Here is a 19,672-nt window from a genome sequence, read left to right on the forward strand (position 1 = left end):
GCCCGATCCTATTCAACATCTTTATAAGAGACTTGGCAGAAGGGCTGCGAGGTAAAATAACATTATTCGCCGATGAAGCCAAACTAAGCAATGTAGTGGGCAAAAGCACAACGGACAAAAATTCAATGCCCGACAACATGATGCACGACCTACTCCTACTGGAGCACTGGTCTAGGACCTGGCACCTCAGCTTCAACGCCAAAAAATGCAAAGTTATGCACCTGGGCAGCCAAAATCCATGCAAGACTTATACCCTTAAGGGCGAAATTTAAAAACCCGTGACATTCTTTAAAAATCACGCATGCAGATAAGATTGGCGGACAGCAGCGAAGATTTCCTACATTTGCATGTGTCCATCGCTAATGGGCACATGCGCAGAAAAAAACTGTAATAAGAAAAGAAAAACACTGTCCCGTTGCCCCTGAGTTGTGATGCAGTGATGCCCATTCTCTCAGCTGCATCACTAGACCCCTTCCCTAAAATCCTGACCACGACCCCCCTGCAGTACGAGAAATGCTCACCTTCTCCTGCTGCACTAAATTAAAAAAAACCCTGCGTATGCAACCCATAATTTGTCTTGCCTTGGATGAAGCATGCTCCACTTGCTTGGCAACCTTCATATCCTCACCGACGATCATCCCTAAATCTCGTTCTGCTACCGTTCTTGTTAGGATCTCGCCATTAAGGGTATAAGTCTTGCATGGATTTTGGCTGCCCAGGTGCATAACTTTGCATTTTTTTGACGTTGAAGCTGAGTTGCCAGGTCCTAGACCAGTGCTCCAGTAGGAGTAGGTCGTGCATCATGTTGTCGGGCATTGAATTTTTGTCCGTTGTGCTTTTGCCCACTACATTGCTTAGTTTGGCGTCATCGGCGAATAATGTTATTTTACCTCGCAGCCCTTCTGCCAAGTCTCTTATAAAGATGTTGAATAGGATCGGGCCCAAGACCGAGCCCTGGGGCACTCCCTGGATCACCTCCGTCATCTCGGAGGGGGTGCCGTTATATTTTAGTGAAAGCGGCACCCCATTCACAATGGCAAAAAGTCTGTCAGCAAACATGATAAAGTCTTCTGTTTATGAGCACTTTACATTATCAAGTGATGGGAAATATTGCGTGTTAATGTATTCGCGAAGATGATGGTGAAAAACAATGTGATGCAAAAATTAGCAGTTTCAGTGGGTCTAACAAAAATGCACCTCCAAGAGCATCAAATTTGAAAAGATACGTGCTGCATTTTCATCCTAAAATGTTAGAAGTTGTGAATAAGAAAGATATCAATGAAAATATTCCATCTACTTCTGGAATAAAAAATGTTCAGAAATTTACTGGAGACCAAACACAACTAAGAAGATTCTTTATATCTGACAAAGTCACCAGAAAAACTCAAAAACCACATTATTGAACTGGAACGTTCAGCAGTAAAGCAACGTCGCATATGCGTGAAAGATAAACGACCAGAAAATGTCCAAATAAAGAGATTCCAGCAGGAGTTTTTTTTAAGAATTAAAAGAAGTAGAAAAGTATGATCACTCATCGAAACTGACTGTAGAAGAAGCCATCCTTGTTTATCCCGAGATGATTAGTGATGTGGCTAGAACCGTAACAGCAATTGCACCCACCCAAGACAGTGTTGAAAGACTATTTTCAGCTCTAAAAATAATCAAGTCAGATTTAAGAGCTTCTATGAAAGAGGATTTGTCAAAAGCAATTTTGTTTCTTAGAACAACACTACATTGAGTTAGTTTTGGATTGCATTTAACAGCTATTCTATTCTACAACTATATTCCAAGTTTAATATATAAACTGTTTTAGGTTTAGGTTTTCCAGCTTTTGTTTTTGTTCATGTAGTTAAGCTTTGTTTTTGTTTTAAAACTACCAAAGAATGTGGTTCATATTTTTAAACTGGTAAAGTTCCTGTTCCTGATTTTATGCATGCTATGCTATTATAGCCACTTGATAAAAACAATAAATAAAACCTTAGAGGGGCATAATCCAAAAAAACATCTAAGTCCCCTTTTGGCCTGGGCCCTAAACGCTGAAAGTAGAAGCAGAGAAAATGTCCATTCTCAAAAAAAAAAAATCCAAAATGAGGGTTTTTTTTTTAGAATGGCCTACCTCTACGTTTAGCAGTTTAAACGGCCATACCACCACTACGTCTATACTTACAAAACATTATCAACCCCAAAACAGCCTAAGCCCCAAACGCCCAAAAACAGGCCTTTTATGTGGAGGGGCCAGTCCTTCGCCTAAAAGCTGGATTTTGTAACTGGTGTCTGTCAAAAACACTGGTTACAGAATCCACTCCCCTCCCCCGTAATGATCGCAGCAGGAGAGATGGCTCACCATCCCTTCCGCGATGGCGATCGGCCCACCTCCGAACTGCCGCAACCCGCAGCAGCAGAGATGCCCAATTTCTCCTGCTGCAGTTTGTGGCAGTTTGGGTAGAGGGGTGATCACGATTGCTGCAGGAGAGATGCCAATCTCTCCTGCCGCGATCTTCCCCTCCCCCCCACCGAACCGATATGGGCAAGAGGGAGCCCAACCCCTCCTCCCCATGATGACCCACCCCATGACCGCCTCCTCCTTTCCTAAAATCAGACGGACGGATCCCAAGCCCCCCCACGACCGCCCCCCGAATCCCAATCGGCCCCCGAACCACGCAACGCCCCCCCAACCGGTGACACCCCCATCCCCGACTAAAAAGTTTTATCTCATGCAAAATTGTTATTTCTTTAATAAGACATTAACTATTTTTTCTGCGACTCTTCAAGTACCTACAAATCCAAAATGTAGCCCTACAAAGGGTTTGAGTTTGAGATCACTGATGTAGGCCCACTCACTTATTTGCTTAGCCACTAACTATTACAAAATATTTGATATTGCAGTGGAAATAATTTGCAGCCAAATGAAGAGAAACATGAACAAAGAGCACATCTTAATTCCCTAATGAATACAATAACTTAATTGTGTGTGCATGAAACTCAGCAAACAGTACAACACACTATTGTATGTTATGCTCCATGAAAGAACCCACAGAGGCATGGGTGGACCTGGAAGATATTTGGGCTTCGGCAATACTCAGTGCTGATGTCTTCATGTTTAACTGGACAGAAAGGAATGCATAAAAAGTAGTTCTATCTTTTGCCCGGTTAAATATGTAAGTAACCTAATTGGCTGCAATCCGCATAACTTCCAAGTCCGTTGACCCAAATAATCAATGTCGATACCAAGATGTGACCTGGCATTGAAAATCCATGTCTAATTCATCCTGTGACTGTCAGCAGCTTTAAATACTAGTTTTGGTGTTTCAAAGCTCATTTTCTTAGTATCAGCCTAACCATTATGTACAAATGGGTGTCACCCCTTCCTACAATTACCAGCAGGTGGAGGTAAAGAAAATTGAATTCTGCCAGTGACCTGACCAGCTTATACAGAGATGCTTCCTGGAACAATCCAGTATTCTTTCTCCATTTTCAGTAGGTTGTAGGTCATGGTGATGGTGCTCCTGTCCTTGGTCTAGCTCCCCATTCTGCTTGCCATAACCACACAGTATGGTTGAGCCTAATGGCCACTTCCAAGTCACAACTAAAATTTTGAATTACAATTTTGTTTTCACTTCTTATTTCAAGCATTTGGTTGACATCCTGCCTGAATTTTTCAAATATATTCCTCAACACCATCTTCTAGAGTTTCAGCATATGACTACCACTCTGGCTCAACTCCACATGCATCTCCTTCAATCTTCCTATGATGCATTTGAACTTTCCTTGAGGGTCACTGCCTTCTCAGTGGCAATGCACCAGCTTGCCTGGCTCCACACTGTAGACATGGACCCCAATCTTCAAGATCGTCTGGCTAGCATCCCTTGCCAGGGCACTGAATTGTTTGATGACTCCATCGAGGCAGCTACTAAACGATTGTCTGAACATGAGAAATCGTTTGCTTCCATCATTCGACCTAAGCCTAAGCCTTCTACCTCTAAAGGCTTCTTCAATCTTACCAGAGTGCCTCCTAAGAAACAACCACAACAGCAGCAGCAAAGGCAGCAAAAACCTCAGACTCCTGCTATGCCTAAGGCCTCTCAACCTTTTTGACCATCTAATACAGAGCATAACCTCCATCGTTCTGCCTCTGTCCTCTCCCCTTCCCATTGGAGGTCGTCTCCATCATTTTTACCATCGCTGGGAGATCATTACATCAGACTTCTGGGTGCTGTCTTTCCTCAAGGAAGGATACTCTATTCATTTCCTCCAGATTCTACCAGATCTTCCTCCAAGAGAGTATCCTTCCAATTCATCGCAGACCACCCTTCTTCTTCAGGAAGCTCAAGCTCTGCTTCATCTCTGTGCCATCGAGGAAGTTCCCTTGGAACATCAGAGCAGGGAGTTTTACTCCTGTTACTTCCTGGTTCCGAAGAAGATGGGCGATCTACGCCCTATCTTGGATCTCAGAGCGCTCAACAAATTTTTAGTCAAAGAAAAATTCTGAATGTTGTCTCTGGCATCCTTATATCCCCTTTTAGATCAGAATGATTGGTTATGATCTCTAGATCTTAAAGAGACTTACACTCACATTCCCATTCATCCAGCCTCTCGACAGTTCCTCAGGTTTCGGGTGGGAAATCTGCATTTCCAATACAGAGTGCTACCCTTCGGCCTGGCATCATCTCCAAGAATTTTAACCAAGTGTCTAATTGTAGCAGCAGCTCTGTGGAACCATGGTTTCCTGTACCTGGACGACTGGCTCATCAAAGATTCAACATCTCAAGGGGTTATTGTAGCGACCCAACAGACTATTTGGTTCCTCAAAGTTTGGGGTTCGAAATAAACTTTCTCAAATCCCAGCTACAGCCCTCTTAAACTCTACAGTTCATCGGAGCTGTCTTGAACACTGTACAACTCAGAGCTTTCTTTCCTCGTCAACATCAGGATGCTCTTCTTCAGCAAGATAAATGATGGTTCTTCTAGGTTACATGGCTTCTACCGTTCACATGACTTCTTTTGCCAGACTTCACCTCAGAATCCCTCAGTGGATTCTGGCGTCTCAGTGGGCTCAGGCTTTCGACCCACTCTCTCAACACATCAGAGTGACTCCTTCGTTGAGACAGTCTCTCCACTGGTGGATGCTCTCTTCCAATCTCTCCAGAGGTTTACTGTTTCAATCACCCCCTCATCAGAAGGTCCTCACGACAGATTCTTCGACCTACGCTTGGGGTGCTCATCTCGATGGTCTCCGTACTTAAGGCCATTGGTCCAGCACGGATTGTCAGTGTCACATCAGTCTGTTGGCCCTCAGAGCCATCTTCAATGGTCTTAAAGCTTTTCAGCATCTTCTTCATGACCAGGTAGTCCTCATTCGGACAGACAATCAAGTTGGCATGTACTATGTCAACAAGCAGGGAGGAACGGGATCTCTCCCTCTTCGCCTGGAAGCTCTGAAGGTTTGGAATTGGGCAAACCTTCACAACACCTTCCTTAAAGCTGTTTACTTTCAAGGAGAGAAAAACTGGCGGACAAATTAAGTCGTCTTCTACAACCTCAATTCCTCGCCTCTTCATCACATTTTTTTCTCAGTGGGGAACTCCTTAGATAGATCTCTTTGAAGAGACTGGAGAATCCAAGAGAGACCAGGGTACTCAGTAGTGACGAGAGAGTTCAAGAGGGATAAGTGTACTCAGTAGTGACTGGTAGTGAGTGACCAGTGACTGGAAAGTGAGGGACCAGGGTACTCAGCATCTCTCCCTGCCCTCCACCCTATGTCCAACATTTTTCTCTCTCTCTTCTCCATGCCTGTCTCCCTCCCCTCCACCTTATGCAGGATTTCTCCCTCTCACCCCTTTCTACCTCTTGTTGCATTTCTCCCTTCATCTCCTCCACTCCAACAATTCTTCCTTTCTCCCTCATGTGCAGTAATTTTTCATCTCTCCATCCCATTCCCCTGTGCAGCAGCCTTCCATCCATCTTATCCCCCTGTACAGCACTTCCCAATCAACATCCCCCCATGGGACCTCAATTTTTGGGCTGCCTAAAGCAGCAGCAGTGGTGAACAGCCTGCTTGTGGCTTGCCCACTAGGTCTTCCATGTCATCAGTGATATGGCAGAGGGAAGAACCCAGCGGGGCAGGCCAGTAGAAGCCTGTTCAGAGTACTGCCTCTGCCTGCTGGACACCACCTCTTTTGAAGGCCCAGAGGTATTTTCAGTACTCATTGAATTGGTGAGTCTGATTTTTTCCAGCAAATGAATCGATTTGAATCGGTGCATTGGCTGGCAGTAGGCTCATCTGTCCTGCCCTGGACTCAAGATATTGCTTAGGTACATCCCAGATTTTCAGGACATCTACACCTGTTGCACTGGAAAGAAAGATTAGGTTATTACCTTGATAATCTTCTTTCCTGTAAGTTTTACTTTGTCTGCTTGGGGTTCCAAGAAATGTCCTGCCTCAGTCAGGTATGTCTTAACACGTTTGCATCTCCCCATCAAGCAGGGTTGCACAGTGATGAGGCTTCTTTAGTTCAAGAGCCTAGTAAGATTTGGTAAGAACTCCTTAATTGTTAGTGCAGGTTGCACTCAGGTAGGTGACTGTTTTATTCCAATTTGTGTGTTTTTTCATTCAAATGTTTAATTCCTATGATTTATACGTGGTATTTACAGAGCAAAACAGAACAGTTGTTAATCAGAGAGTTTCCCTGAGTCCCCTCTATTTGTGTATTTTGCTTATATACTGATATTCAGTTGCTTTGGTACACACACACTGAGGAGCTATAGCACAGTCCTCTGGGGAAGGAGGCAGAGCCGAGAAAATGATTGATGCCTTCTGCAAGGAATATGCAGTTTTGGGGTGACTACCCAGCTGTTCAGGACCTTTACACCCGTCTATAGGAAAGAAGATTATCGAAGTAAGAACCAAATCTTTCTATCCCTTGTTCTATATCTGAGAAAGGTTGATCTGTGTGTTGTATTTGACCAAGGTGCAATATTCTGTTCACATGTACATTTTTTAGTGTATAAATTAGGGCTGCATGATAATTGCAGTTAATACCACAATTAGTGCATTAATTTTTAATCATGATTAAAAAAATAATTGCGATTAATAATCACATGGAGCCCACTTTCTGCCTGTCTTTCTCGCCATCTCCTCTTCTCCCCCCCTCCCCAATGCAGCTCAATAATCCCCTCCTGCTTCTGGCTTACCATTAAGCCAGTCTTTGACCCTGAAGCCAGTGGCAGCCCAGGTGAAAGGCTGCCTGCGTTCACACCATGCCTTTCCTTCTAACCCAGCCTGCCCCCTCCTGACATTGGAAGGAGGTGAGCCAGGTCAGAGGGAAAGGCCCAGTGCAGACCATCTTTCACTAGGACTGCCAGTAGCTGCAGGGTCAGAAACTGAATTAATGGCAAATTGGGTGGAGGAGGCATTAAGCCGTTGAGGGGGGAAGGAGAGATGCTGGAGAATGCTGGGGGAGAGGGGTGAGAGAGGGAGAGAATTAAGAAAATTGGACTTTGATGGGGAAGGGAGATAAAGAAAATTGGACCTGGGCCTAGGGGGGGAGGTAGAGAGAAAATTGGACCTGAACCTATGGGGGGAAGGAAGGAGAGAGAGAGAGAAAGAGAGAAAATTGGACCTGGGGAGGAGGAGAGAGAGAGAGAGTTGGACTTGGGGAGTAGAAGAAAGGAAGATATTGGGGAGCTCCCTGGAGTCATAGACCCCTTCAAAGCTGCAGTACATATTCAGTGGCTGGTGGGGTAGCTGAAGCCCAATCCGCTAAAGAAATCTGCCTGAGTTGCCCCCTTCCTTCTCATACTGCCTTAAGTGCAGAGGGGATTGGGCCTTGAAGTCAGCAGCAATTTAAATATAACATGCCTTCATCCACCGACACTTGAACTCCCTAAGCATGCTCATTTTGTCCATGAACTGAGCATGCTTAGGGAGTGCCAGCCTTGAGGCACCCCACTGACTTCCTCAATCTTGAAGCAGCACAAGCAGGTAACTTTGGCAGTAGATTTCTTTGTTTACCAGGGCTTCGGCATCCACATCAGCAAAGGTATGATGCCTAATGTGAGGAGGAAGGAGAGGAATTGCACGGTGCCTCCTATTGATTGCATGATTAATCGCACAATTAAATTTTTAATTGCATGATTAAAAATTTTAATCAAAATGCAGCCCTAGTAGAAATCTATAGAAATACCACTTTTTTTTGTTTTGCCAGCAGTAGTGTGTTGGTGTTCCAGGGCCCAGTGTAATAGTTGTTGTGCTGCCTATTCATAGGCAGGGTTCTTGCTGTTTGAATCATAGTAGTTTAATGCTAGTATTGTATAGCAGATTTGATACATATGTATTGAGCAGAAATATTTTTTTTTCAGGTCTTGTATTATTTAAGTGAGCCTGTTAGTGGAAAATGTTGCTGTTGCTCAGATGACATGAAAATCAGAATATTTTTTTATACGGTGACTTCCCTTCTGATCTGCAGCTGTTATTGGGGAGAGGTAGAGTTTACTAGCTGGAGAGTTTATTTAAATTTAATTCATATTAACTTTTATGCTGTCAGACCACAGGTCCATGAGAATCATGTGTGCTGTGTGTTACTTATGTGAGCATCGTTCCTCAGGTGTATCCTGACTTAAAAAAAAGGTTGAGTACCACTGTCAAAGGTATATTAACATGTATATTAGACAGAGTAGGTATATTATTTTGAACCATGTTCAACCAAGTGGCTTCTTTCCTTTCTCAGGGCTAGACTGGTCTGAAGACAGTGGAGAGGACCTGGAGGAATCAGAACAAACCTCCCCATACCATGTGGCGTGGTCTGTCCAAGAAACCCTCCGATACCACAGAAAAGAGTAAGAACAATTTCTTTTTGCTTGTCTTTGGTAACTTGTCTGCTTCCAATGGCATAGTAAAGTGAAAAAGAGGGTGATAGCATTCATGCTTTTTCTGATCTCGGTCTGTTCCATAGAGAAACATTGTACCATCAGCATAGGGAAAAGTATGATATGCTTACATTCCAAAAGCTTAGGACTGCATTTCGATTACAATTTTTAAACAGGATTAATTGCATTTCCTTCCAGCGCCCCCCCCCCCTTTCCCCATGGGTCTAGCACCTCTCTCCACTCCCTCCAGCCCCCCCTTCTTCCTTGGGTCCAGCACTTCTAACTTACATTATCAGGCTGCCTGGCAGTGATTCACACAGACCTGCTCGGGGGCCTTTTCTTGCCTAAACAGCAAGGAAGATGTAGAGATGCCAGATCAGCAGGATGGGGGTGGGAGCGAAGGAAAGGGAAAAAAAATGCCAGACCCGTGAGAAAGTTAAGGGAAGAGGTTGATGGATGCAGAATCATGGGTGGCCAGGGTATACCACTTCTGAGTGGGCCTCAAGCGAAATTGGCAGGGGGTGGGGGAAGTCTACCCAGGTCCACCCACTGCTATACCCCTAGTTCAATCACAGCAGCAGGAGGCAGCTGCTTTGGCAGCAGTACATACTCCTTGGTGGCATGCACAGGAACAGCAGTGTAGGCAGCAGCACATGCTCCTCAGCAGCAGCGGGAGGCAATGATTTTAGTGACAAGCACAGTGAAGACCTCCAGGAAACAGCCAATCCCGCAAGCTCTGGTAGATGGGGTTGCCTTTGGATGCTGAGGCCAGCTAACAAGTGCTGTTGCTGAGGGAGGGAAGGAATGATACGCCTGACATGTGGGCAGGGGAATGCTGTAATTAATTGTGTTTAATGTTTTAAAAATCATGATTAGTGAATAACATGTTAATCATAGTGTTAAACATGATTAATATGCAGCCTTACAAAAAATGTGCATTTAATGTGTGTTACTCTGGGATGGCCTGTGGATGGATGACTTGTGAGCTGTAGTTTTACCTCAGTATGATTTATGGTTTATTGATGAACAATATTAAAAACAATAAGAAAAACAAAAGAGCTCCAATAGTTATAAGAAAAATAGACACGGTAGAACTGTGCACAATGTTTTGTACAGCTCCAAATGGACATCCATTTTAGATTTGAGTGCAATGTTTAGTACCACAGAGCAATCCCAAAAAGTACAAAAAGTCCTTCACAAATTGGAGGAGCTTAAGTAACTTGTCAGGGTTGTTGTTAATACTCTAACTTACCAAACAAGTAGAAAGAACACTGTGAGGAGGCTGTGACTGTCTCAACAAAGTGGCCTAAGGTCTCGGTATTTATCTTCAAACAATGGTTAATGAAAACAGTCTATCAATGGGGATCACTGATGGTTGCATTTTACAGTAAAACAATTTTTTATTGAACAGGATGAAAAACAAAAAAAATACAAAACCGTCAGAGATATAACAACTGTTCAAGAAATATACAATAACAACTTCCAATTCCACCCCCTTTCCTTATCCCCCTTCCCCACCTGACATCAAATCCACTGTCCCATAGTCCCCGCTACTACAAGAATGCTATGGATACAGAGATAATGGTCATCTGCCACACAAACCTAAGGCGATGTACTAAGGTACAGTAGTCCAACACATAGAATGATACCCCAGCAAGAACCCTGAGCAGGAAGAGAAACCAGCAAAAAGCCAAAAGCCCAAACCTGCCCAACGGTCTAGTGAACACTGCAAACAGAGCCCTTTGCTCTTATGAACCCTGAGATACAAAAGGCAAGGCCTCCCCCATACCACTTTCCCCCCCCAAGAAATTAGGACTTACCATTCTAACAGAAAAACAAACAAAAACACTCCAACAAGCGAAAGAAAAGGAAAAAAAGGTCTGAAGGAAAACATAGGAGATCCTACTGGGGAAATGCCGCCCCAGCACCACCAACCCCCCCCCCAAAAAAAAAAACAAAAAAAAACCACCACTCAAATCACCTCAGACTCCATAAAGCATTCAGAATCAGACTACGGGTTCTAGGAGACAAGGAATAAATATAAGGGCCCCAGATTCACAAAAAGAATTTAGTCTGTCGAAAAGAAGCACGCACCCGACCCCTCTCCAGCAAGATCAAAGCATGTAATCGATTATGCCACGCCCAATAAGAGGGGTGGTTGTCCGATATCCACTCCGTCAAGATAACCTTCTTAGCCACCAAACCAGCTTTCCATATAAGGAGGCTGCCCACACCAGGCGACAATCAAAATGCCTCAAATTACTGATGGTTGCATTTTAATCAGGAGAAACTATGAGCTAGATTCACTAAGCAAACCGATCGTGTACCGATCGGTTTGCGAGCCCTTTGCGATCAAATTTCCCTTCAACCCCATTCACTAACGCCTTTAGCGATCCGATCCCGACCCTCCTATGCAAATTAGCAAAACCCCATGCAAAATAGCCAAATGATTGATTCACTAACAATTGCTTGACTGTTTCAAATCGGGTTTTACTATTGGCAAACCTGACTGCTGCAGACCTGTCGGTAACTGAGTTACTGACAGGTCTGCAGGTTTTTTGACAGGCCTGCCTGTCTTTTTTATTCATTTTTTTCCATGGTACAGATATTTTGCGTGTGTTCCGATTCGGGCAGGTTAGTGACTCTAGCCCTATGTTCCATAATGTAGGGTCTATGCAAGAGAAATAGGTTTGGTGTGTAACCATCTCTGCAGTGGCGTACCTAGGGTATGTGGCACCCGGGGCCCATAATTTTTTGACACCCCCTCCATGTAAAAAAATATTTTTTGTAATAACCATGAAACTGAATAAATGGTCATAATAGAAACAGGCAGTGAAAATTTTCTTTTATTGAACCTCATATATGTAACCATTATTCCAAACATACCATACCATAACATAACATAAATTATGTCTGAATTGTCATGACATCAGAAGTACATATGGAGTAGTTGCAGGTGATGCTTGGGACAGTTCTGATTGTGTTAGTTCGGTTTTATGTGTTTTTGAATAGAAGGGTTTTTATTTCTTTTTTGAAGGTTTTGTAGTTTGTGGTCGAGGTCAATAGGTGGTAGAGTTGGGGGTCGAGTGTTGCAGCTCGAATGGCTAGGAGGTTGTCGAACTGTTTTTTTCTTTTGACGTTTTTGGTTGGAGGGTGTGTGAATGGTGCGTGAGTTCTCCTATGTCTGGTTGAGGTGGATTGAATTATTTAGCTGAAGAAATTAGGGTTCCACACACATTAATTCCACACACATTAATTCTCTTCCATTTTTGTTCCCATTATAAAAAACACTGATAAGTTCTCAGAAAAAAAATACATTAAAATAAGAAGTGAAAACAAAGGCCCCTACAGATGAGAACATAACATAAGAATAGCCTAACTGAGTCAGACCAATGGTCCATCATGCCCAGTAGCCCATTCTCATGGAAACCAATCCAGGTCACTAGTACCTGGTCAAAACCCAAAGAGTAGCAACATTCCATGCTACTGATCCAGGGCAAGCAGATGTTTCGCCCATGTCTTAATAACAGACTATGGACTTTTCCTCCAGGAATTTGTCCAAACCTTTCTTAAAACCAGCTACGCTATATGCTTTTACCTTAACTTCTGGCCACTTCATTTTTAAGCTAAGATCTTTCCTTCCAAACAGAGACTTTGCTAGATGTCAAATACAGCACAAGGTAACTTCACACGGACTTAGCTGTGCAGGAAATGTGAATCTCCTCATACACCCACCATATAGTGCAAAAATGTGCAAAGGTCTGTTTTTTTCTTTCGATCACTACATAGACTAATGCCACACAAGCAGCGCTGTTACATATTCTGTAGGTCAGTGCTAAGGTTAACAAAGTTTCCTTCCTTGGACCAGAAGGAGATACTGACAAACCACTGGAAGAGATCCCAAAACAACTACCCAGGAACAACACCCAAAGACCCACTCAGTGTGTGAACCAGTTGAGTGGAGTGGACTAACTGGGGGGTGGAAATGGGCCCGGAGTTTGCTCAGCAGAATTTCCCAGATCACCTCTTCCTCTCAACACATTGACACGCTGCCACCACCACCACTAGGAACACCTCACCGGGTAGGCCAGCAATGTTATAAACTTTATAAAACACATTATTATATTTTCTTATAAAGCACATATTTTAACTGAACTCTCTGACATCCTCAGCCTTGCCATTCACAAAAATAGAAGGAAGAAAAGTTCCTATTTCCTGCTGTCTCATGTCCCCGGCCTATACAATATTTTTCTTCTGCAGAGTGCAGACCCTTCAAAAATCTGACCAAATCCTCATTTCACTTGCATTTAAAGTACTGAGGATGCCATCTCTCCCCAATCCCAGGTCCTAAAGTCTAAGACAGTAGCGCAAACTAGTGCTGCCAGATTCAGGAAAAAAAATTTCGATTCGATTCAGCCTATTGAATTGGTTTATCGATTCGATTTTCCTGCCCAATTGGGTGTTTTTTTCAAACATCCTGGTGGGTTTATTTTATAGCTTTTTCACCCCCCTTTGGCTTCTCCTAACCACACTGGCGCTGTGGTGTAAATAAAATAAAGAAACAAAAAGGACTTTTCCTCTCTCTGTTAAATCCTAGCTCACGTTTGCGGTCTAACACCAGCTCTGGCAGGATACACATTTCAAATCTGACATATTGTAATCACAAAACAGAAAATAAAATTAGTTTTTCTACCTTTTTGTTGTCTGGTTATTTTTCAAATCTTGTTGGTCCATGGCTCTGGTTGTCTTCTGATAACTTGCTTGCCAGGGTCTCCTTCTTTCTTCTTTCTCCATGCTAACCATCTGCCATCTCTGTCCTCCCCTTCCGTTTCCCTTCCCTCCCCCGGATGTCTGGCATCTTTCCTTTTTTGTCTCCCTCCACAGATCCACCTTTTCTTAACTACCCTTTCATCCAGCAGTTCTCCCTCCTCCCCACCACCCCAGGGTCTCCCTTTCTTTTCCCAACTACCCTCCTAACCAGTATCTCTATCCCCCCCTCCACACCATCCCTTGTGTCCAACTTTTCTCCCTTTCTCTTCCTTCCCTCCCTAAAACCCATGTCCATCACCTCTCTCTCTCTTCTCTATTTTCAGACCCATTATTTCTTCTCACCCAAAGTCCGGCATATGCACGTCTCTTTGAACCCCTCCCCCTTCCCTCCGTGTACTTCTACACCAGGGCCCCCCCTCCCCTGAAGGCCTGTCTCCCCCTTAAAGGTCTGCATCCCACCCCTGAAGGCCTGTCCCCCCCTTGAAGGCCTGCCCCCCCTGAGGGCCTGTCCCACCCCCTTGAAGGCCTGCCTGCCTGTTCCCCTTGAAGGCCTGTCCACCCCTTGAACGCCTGCCCCCCTGAAGGCCTTTCTCCCCCTTGAAGGCCTACACCCCCCTCGAAGGCCTGCCCCCCCTTGAAGGCCTGCCTGCCTGTTCCCCTTGAAGGCCTACCCCCCTGAAGGCCTTCCCCCCCTTGAAGGCCTGCACCCCCCTGAAGGCCTGCACCCCCCAAAGGCCTAAACCCCCCGAAGGCCTGCCCCCCTTGAAGGCCTGCACCCCTCCCGAAGACCTACACCCCCCTCGAAGGCCTGTCCCCCCTTGAAGGCCTGCCTGCTTGTCCCCCCCCCCTTGAAGGCCTGTTCCCCCCCCGAAGGCCTGCACCCCCCCGACGGCCTGTCACTCCCCCCGAAGGCCTGCCTGTCCTCCTTGAAGGCCTGTCCCCCCCCCCTCCTCAAGTCTGCCTGCCCACCCCCACCCTGAAGGCCTGCTACCCCCCCACTACCTCGAAGGACCGCTCGGCCCCACCACCACCACCACGAAGCACTGCTCATTCCCCCGGCCTCCCCGCTTCATTTCCCTGGGGAAACAGCCTGCAGCAAGATTGCGCGATGCTAGCGATCTTTGCTTGCTTTGGCTGTTTCCTACACCGCGGTCCCGCCCCTCCTCTGACGTCAGGGCTTGGCACCCGGGGCGGTCCTCCCCCAACGGCCCCCCCTTGGTACGCCACTGCATCTCTGCGCCATTTTCTTTTCTTAACAAACGGATGGACAAAGGAGACCCCATAGACATCATATATCTAGATTTCCAAAAAGCCTTTGACAAGGCCCTATGAACGCCTACTCCGGAAACTGAAGAACCATGGGGTGGAAGGAGATGTACATAGATGGATCAGAAACTGGTTAGCGGGTAGGAAACAAAGGGTAGGATTAAAGGGCCACTACTCAGACTGGAAGAGGGTCACGAGTGGGGTCCCGCAGGGCTCAGTGCTCAGGCCGCTGCTATTTAATATATTCATAAATGATCTAGAAACAGGGACGAAGTGTGAGATAATAAAATTTGCAGACGACACCAAACTGTTTAGTGGAGCTCGGACTAAAGAGGACTGCGAAGAATTGCAAAGGGACTTGAACAAACTAGGGGAATGGGCGACGAGATGGCAGATGAAATTCAACGTTGAGAAATGTAAAGTATTACATGTGGGAAACAGAAACCCGAGGTACAACTATACGATGGGAGGGATGTTATTAAATGAGAGTACCCAAGAAAGGGACTTGGGGGTAATGGTGGACATGACAATGAAGTCGACGGTACAGTGCGCAGCAGTTGCTAAGAAGGCAAACAGAATGCTAGGCATAATCAAGATGGGTATTACAACCAGAACGAAAGAAGTTATCCTGCCATTGTATCGGGCGATGGTGCGTCCGCATCTGGAGTACTGTGTCCAATATTGGTCGCTGTACTTAAGAAGGACATGGCGTTACTTGAGAGGGTTCAGAGGAGAGCGACGTGTCTGATAAAGGGGATGGAAAACTGAGAGATTGGAGAAACTGGGTCTCTTTTCCCTGGAGAAGAGGAGACTTAGAGGGGCTATGATAGAGACTTACAAGATCATGAAGGGCATAGAGAGAGTAGAGAGGGACAGATTCTTCAAACTTTCGAATAATAAAAGAACAAGAGGGCATTCAGAAAAGTTGAAAGGGGATAGATTCAAAACGAATGCTAGGAAGTTCTTCTTTACCCAACGTGTGGTGGACACCTGGAATGCGCTTCCAGAGAGCGTAATAGGGCACAGTACGGTACTGGGGTTCAAGAAAGGAATGGACAATTTCCTGCTGGAAAAGGGGATAGAGGGGTATAGATAGAGGATTACTGCACAGGTCCTGGACCTGTTGGGCCCCCGCGTGAGCGGACTGCTGGACACGATGGACCTCGGGTCTGACCCAGCAGAGGCATTGCTTATGTTCTTATGTTTTGTGCTATAAGTCCAAAGGTGGCTGAAAGTCAAATCCATCAAAACATGGTTAATTTCCTTTTCATGGTTTTCTTCCCCTCAGGAAGCTGCTTTTTAAAAATCTTTCTTGGCTTTCCTTACTGATGGGGTTTTGTGAGTAGAAAAATTCTCATCTAGGAAGAAAGTTTGAAATTGCCCATCTAGTTGTAGAGTTTTGGGCATCGTACCTAAATTTCAGTGGGAAAGCATCAGCAAACTGTCCCTTTTAAAACTGCTACATGTACAATGAATAGCAGCCTCTTGCACCTGCTTTTTCTGTGAGTAATATTTTTATGGAAAACAAACTCCCATAAATATGAAAATACAATCAAGACATATTATTTTCGAGCCTTGCGTAACCTGCAGCTTCCCAGCTAAATATCCACTCTAGTGATGTATACAAGCTTTGACTTTTTGCCCATTTTAATGTGCACAGGTTTGATTATGCACACACTAAAATTGAGAAGTGCAAAAAACTGAATGCACATCTTTAGTATATGAGGTATAGAACTCTGTGCTTTTAGCCAGATTAAATCAGGGCAATTTTCTGGGAGCCAAGTTACCAAGGTAAATGGCTTTGAAAATTGGCCGTGAGCAAAAGAAGAGGCAAAATATTCCAGTGCAGTTGAGAAGTAGAAGCACACTGAAAAAAGTGAAGAACCAGTATGGCAAAATAGCATTTATTTTTTTTTTTTTTTTAGATTTTTATTTATTGATTTTATATTCTTACATTAAATGAATCACATATAATATGTTTGATTCTTACAAAATATTTGTAAATATATTTACTATATCATATCATAAATAATGTATCCCTCCCCTTTTATTTATTTTTTCATTTTTATATATAAGAATTCTATATAACCCACCCTAACCCTATAATACTATTATCAATGTGTTAGGATATCTGATCATTAGAATATTTAGTCAATGGTTCCCAAATTTTTTTAAAATTATGTAGATTCCCTTGTTGTAACGCTAATATTTTCTCCATTTTGTATATATGACAAACCGAGTTCCACCAAAATATATAATTTAACTTGGTGTAGTCCTTCCAATTTTGAGTGATTTATTGCATGGTGACTCCTGTCAAAATTAAAAGCAGTTTGTTATTATTTGCTGATATCGGACTCTGAGTTCTCATTGCAGTGCCAAATAGTATTGTGTCATATGATAGACCTACATGATTTTCTAGTAATATATTAATTTGGGGCCAAATTAAATTCCAAAAGGCTTTTATGCAGGGACAAAAAAATAGTAAATGATCTAATGTCCCTACTTCTATTTTACAATGCCAGCATCTATTGGATCTAGTACTATCTATCTTTTGCTGGCGCGTCGGGGTCCATAACACTCTATGTAATAAAAATATCCATGTTTGACTCATAGATGCTGACTTTGTAGATCTTAATCTCCAGGACCAGAATCTTGGCCATTGAGATGCAGAAATTGTCTGTCCTATCTCAATACTCCAAATATCCCTAAGTCCATTTTTCTTTTTTTTATTTAGAAATCCATATATTAATTTATACCATTTTGCGGCTTGGTGTCCCAAGAAATCCGCCTGGAAACATAAAACCTGCAGACTGTATTGAGTATTAAGATCTTTCCATTCAGGGAACCCTTCCTGAATGGCTTGCTTCAATTGCATCCATTTAAAATATTGTGTTTTGTTTAAGCCAAATTTATTTTGCAATTGTGAAAAACTAAGCAATGAACCTTCTGAAATGACATCTTTCAATGTCCATATACCTGCAATTATCCATTGTTTCCAGACGATTTTAAATCCGCCAATTTTGATCCTGGAGTTTACCCATATAGATTGATTTAGTGATTTAGTTATTGGTTCTGGTGATATGTTACTTATATATTTTAATGTTTTCCAAGTATCTGATATGATTCTGTTGTTTTTATATCTTCTAGGTATTGTTATGCTAATTAAATGTTCTAAATGTAATGGGAATAGGAGCCGCCATTCTAAATACAACCAATCTGGTATATTTTCCATGAGATCTGGGAGGATCCAATACATACCCTGTCTTAAAATATAGGCTTGATGGTACCTATAAAAATTTGGAAAATTTACCCCCCCTTCCATAATTGGTTTTTGTAATGATACTAAAGCGATTCTGGGTCTTTTTCCAAACCAAACAAATTTTGTAAGAATATTGTTTAATTTTTTATAAAATGACCCCTGAAAAAATATTGGTATCATACTCATTTGGTAGCAAACCACAGGCAATATCATCATTTTAATTATTTGAACTCTTCCCCACCAAGAAAGATGTAAAGGATTCCATTGCTCACACATTTCTGTTATTTTTCTTAATAAAAGTTTTTCATTCTCTTTGACCGTGTCTTCAATTGTATGTTTGATCATAATTCCTAAGTATTTTAAACCATCATCTCTCCAGATAAATGAATATGAATCAAATAGTCCTTTGGAACAATGAACATTAATTGGGAGGACTTCAGATTTACTCCAATTAATTTTATATCCAGAAAATTTACCGAATTTCTCTAATAAATTAAGTATACATGGAACAGTAGTCTCCGGTTCTCTTAAATATAATAAAATATCATCTGCATAGGCAGAAAGTTTAAATTCCCAGTTGAAAAACGTGATTCCCTTTATTTCCTTAGTTTTATTTATTGCAATTAATAAAGGTTCTAGAACAACATCAAAAAGTAATGGAGACAAAGGGCATCCTTGTCTAACTCCCCTATTCAAATTAAATCTATCTGATAAATTATTATTAATATATAATCTTGCACCAGGAGAGCTATACAATGTCTGAATCATTTTAATAAAACCGGGGCCTATACCAAACCATTGTAAAGCTTGATACATAAAAGTCCATTCCACTCTATCAAAAGCTTTTTCTGCATCTAAAGATACTAGAAAAGCTGGATCATTTATATTTTTTGCTAAATTTAATGAGTGAAATGCTAATCTAGTATTATTTGATGAATGTCTTTTAGCAATAAATCCTGTTTGGTGTACATCAATAATAAAAGGAAGAGCTTTTGCCAATCTTATTGCTAATACTTTAGCAATTAGTTTATTGTCCACATTTAATAACGAAATAGGCCTGTAATTTGAAACCAGAGTAGGATCCTTGTTTGGTTTTGGTAAGACAATAATTATCGATTCTGCCATAGTACCTGATATATTTCCATTATTCATTTGATATTGATACAAATTTAACAGATATGGTAAAATAATATTTTGAAATGATTTATAAAATTCAACAGTATATCCATCTCCACCTGGAGCGGATCCAGCTCTAAGAGACTTCAATGCTGTTTCTATTTCTTTTAAAGATATAGGATCTTCTAAACTTCTTTTTATATGATCCGGAACATTTGGCCCAATAAATGAATTTAAAAAAGTTAATCCATCTTGTTCTTTATTTTCATAAGAGTTAGAAGAATATAATTCTTTATAAAAATCAAGAAATTGTGTTAAAATATCATTAGTGTTGGTGTGTGTATTACCTTGTGTGTCTTTAATTGCAATAATCTTGGATTTTCTTTTCTTTGCTTT

The 19,672-nt window shown here is 42.7% G+C and overlaps 1 protein-coding gene across 8 annotated transcripts in view; it reads left to right on the forward strand.

The window, feature by feature from the left end:
* The window catches only part of INO80D (INO80 complex subunit D), a 121,072-nt gene that overhangs the window by 39,943 nt on the left and 61,457 nt on the right, over positions 1-19,672 (forward strand). For all 8 annotated transcript variants that reach the window (XM_033945601.1, XM_033945606.1, XM_033945602.1 and 5 more), the window contains one exon: positions 8,727-8,835. In XM_033945601.1, the coding sequence (XP_033801492.1) occupies positions 8,727-8,835 (109 nt within the window). The remainder of the gene's footprint in view (positions 1-8,726; positions 8,836-19,672) is intronic.

The sequence above is a fragment of the Geotrypetes seraphini genome, chromosome 5 (genome assembly GCF_902459505.1).
Source record: "Geotrypetes seraphini chromosome 5, aGeoSer1.1, whole genome shotgun sequence".
Classification (NCBI taxonomy): Eukaryota; Metazoa; Chordata; class Amphibia; order Gymnophiona; family Dermophiidae; genus Geotrypetes; species Geotrypetes seraphini.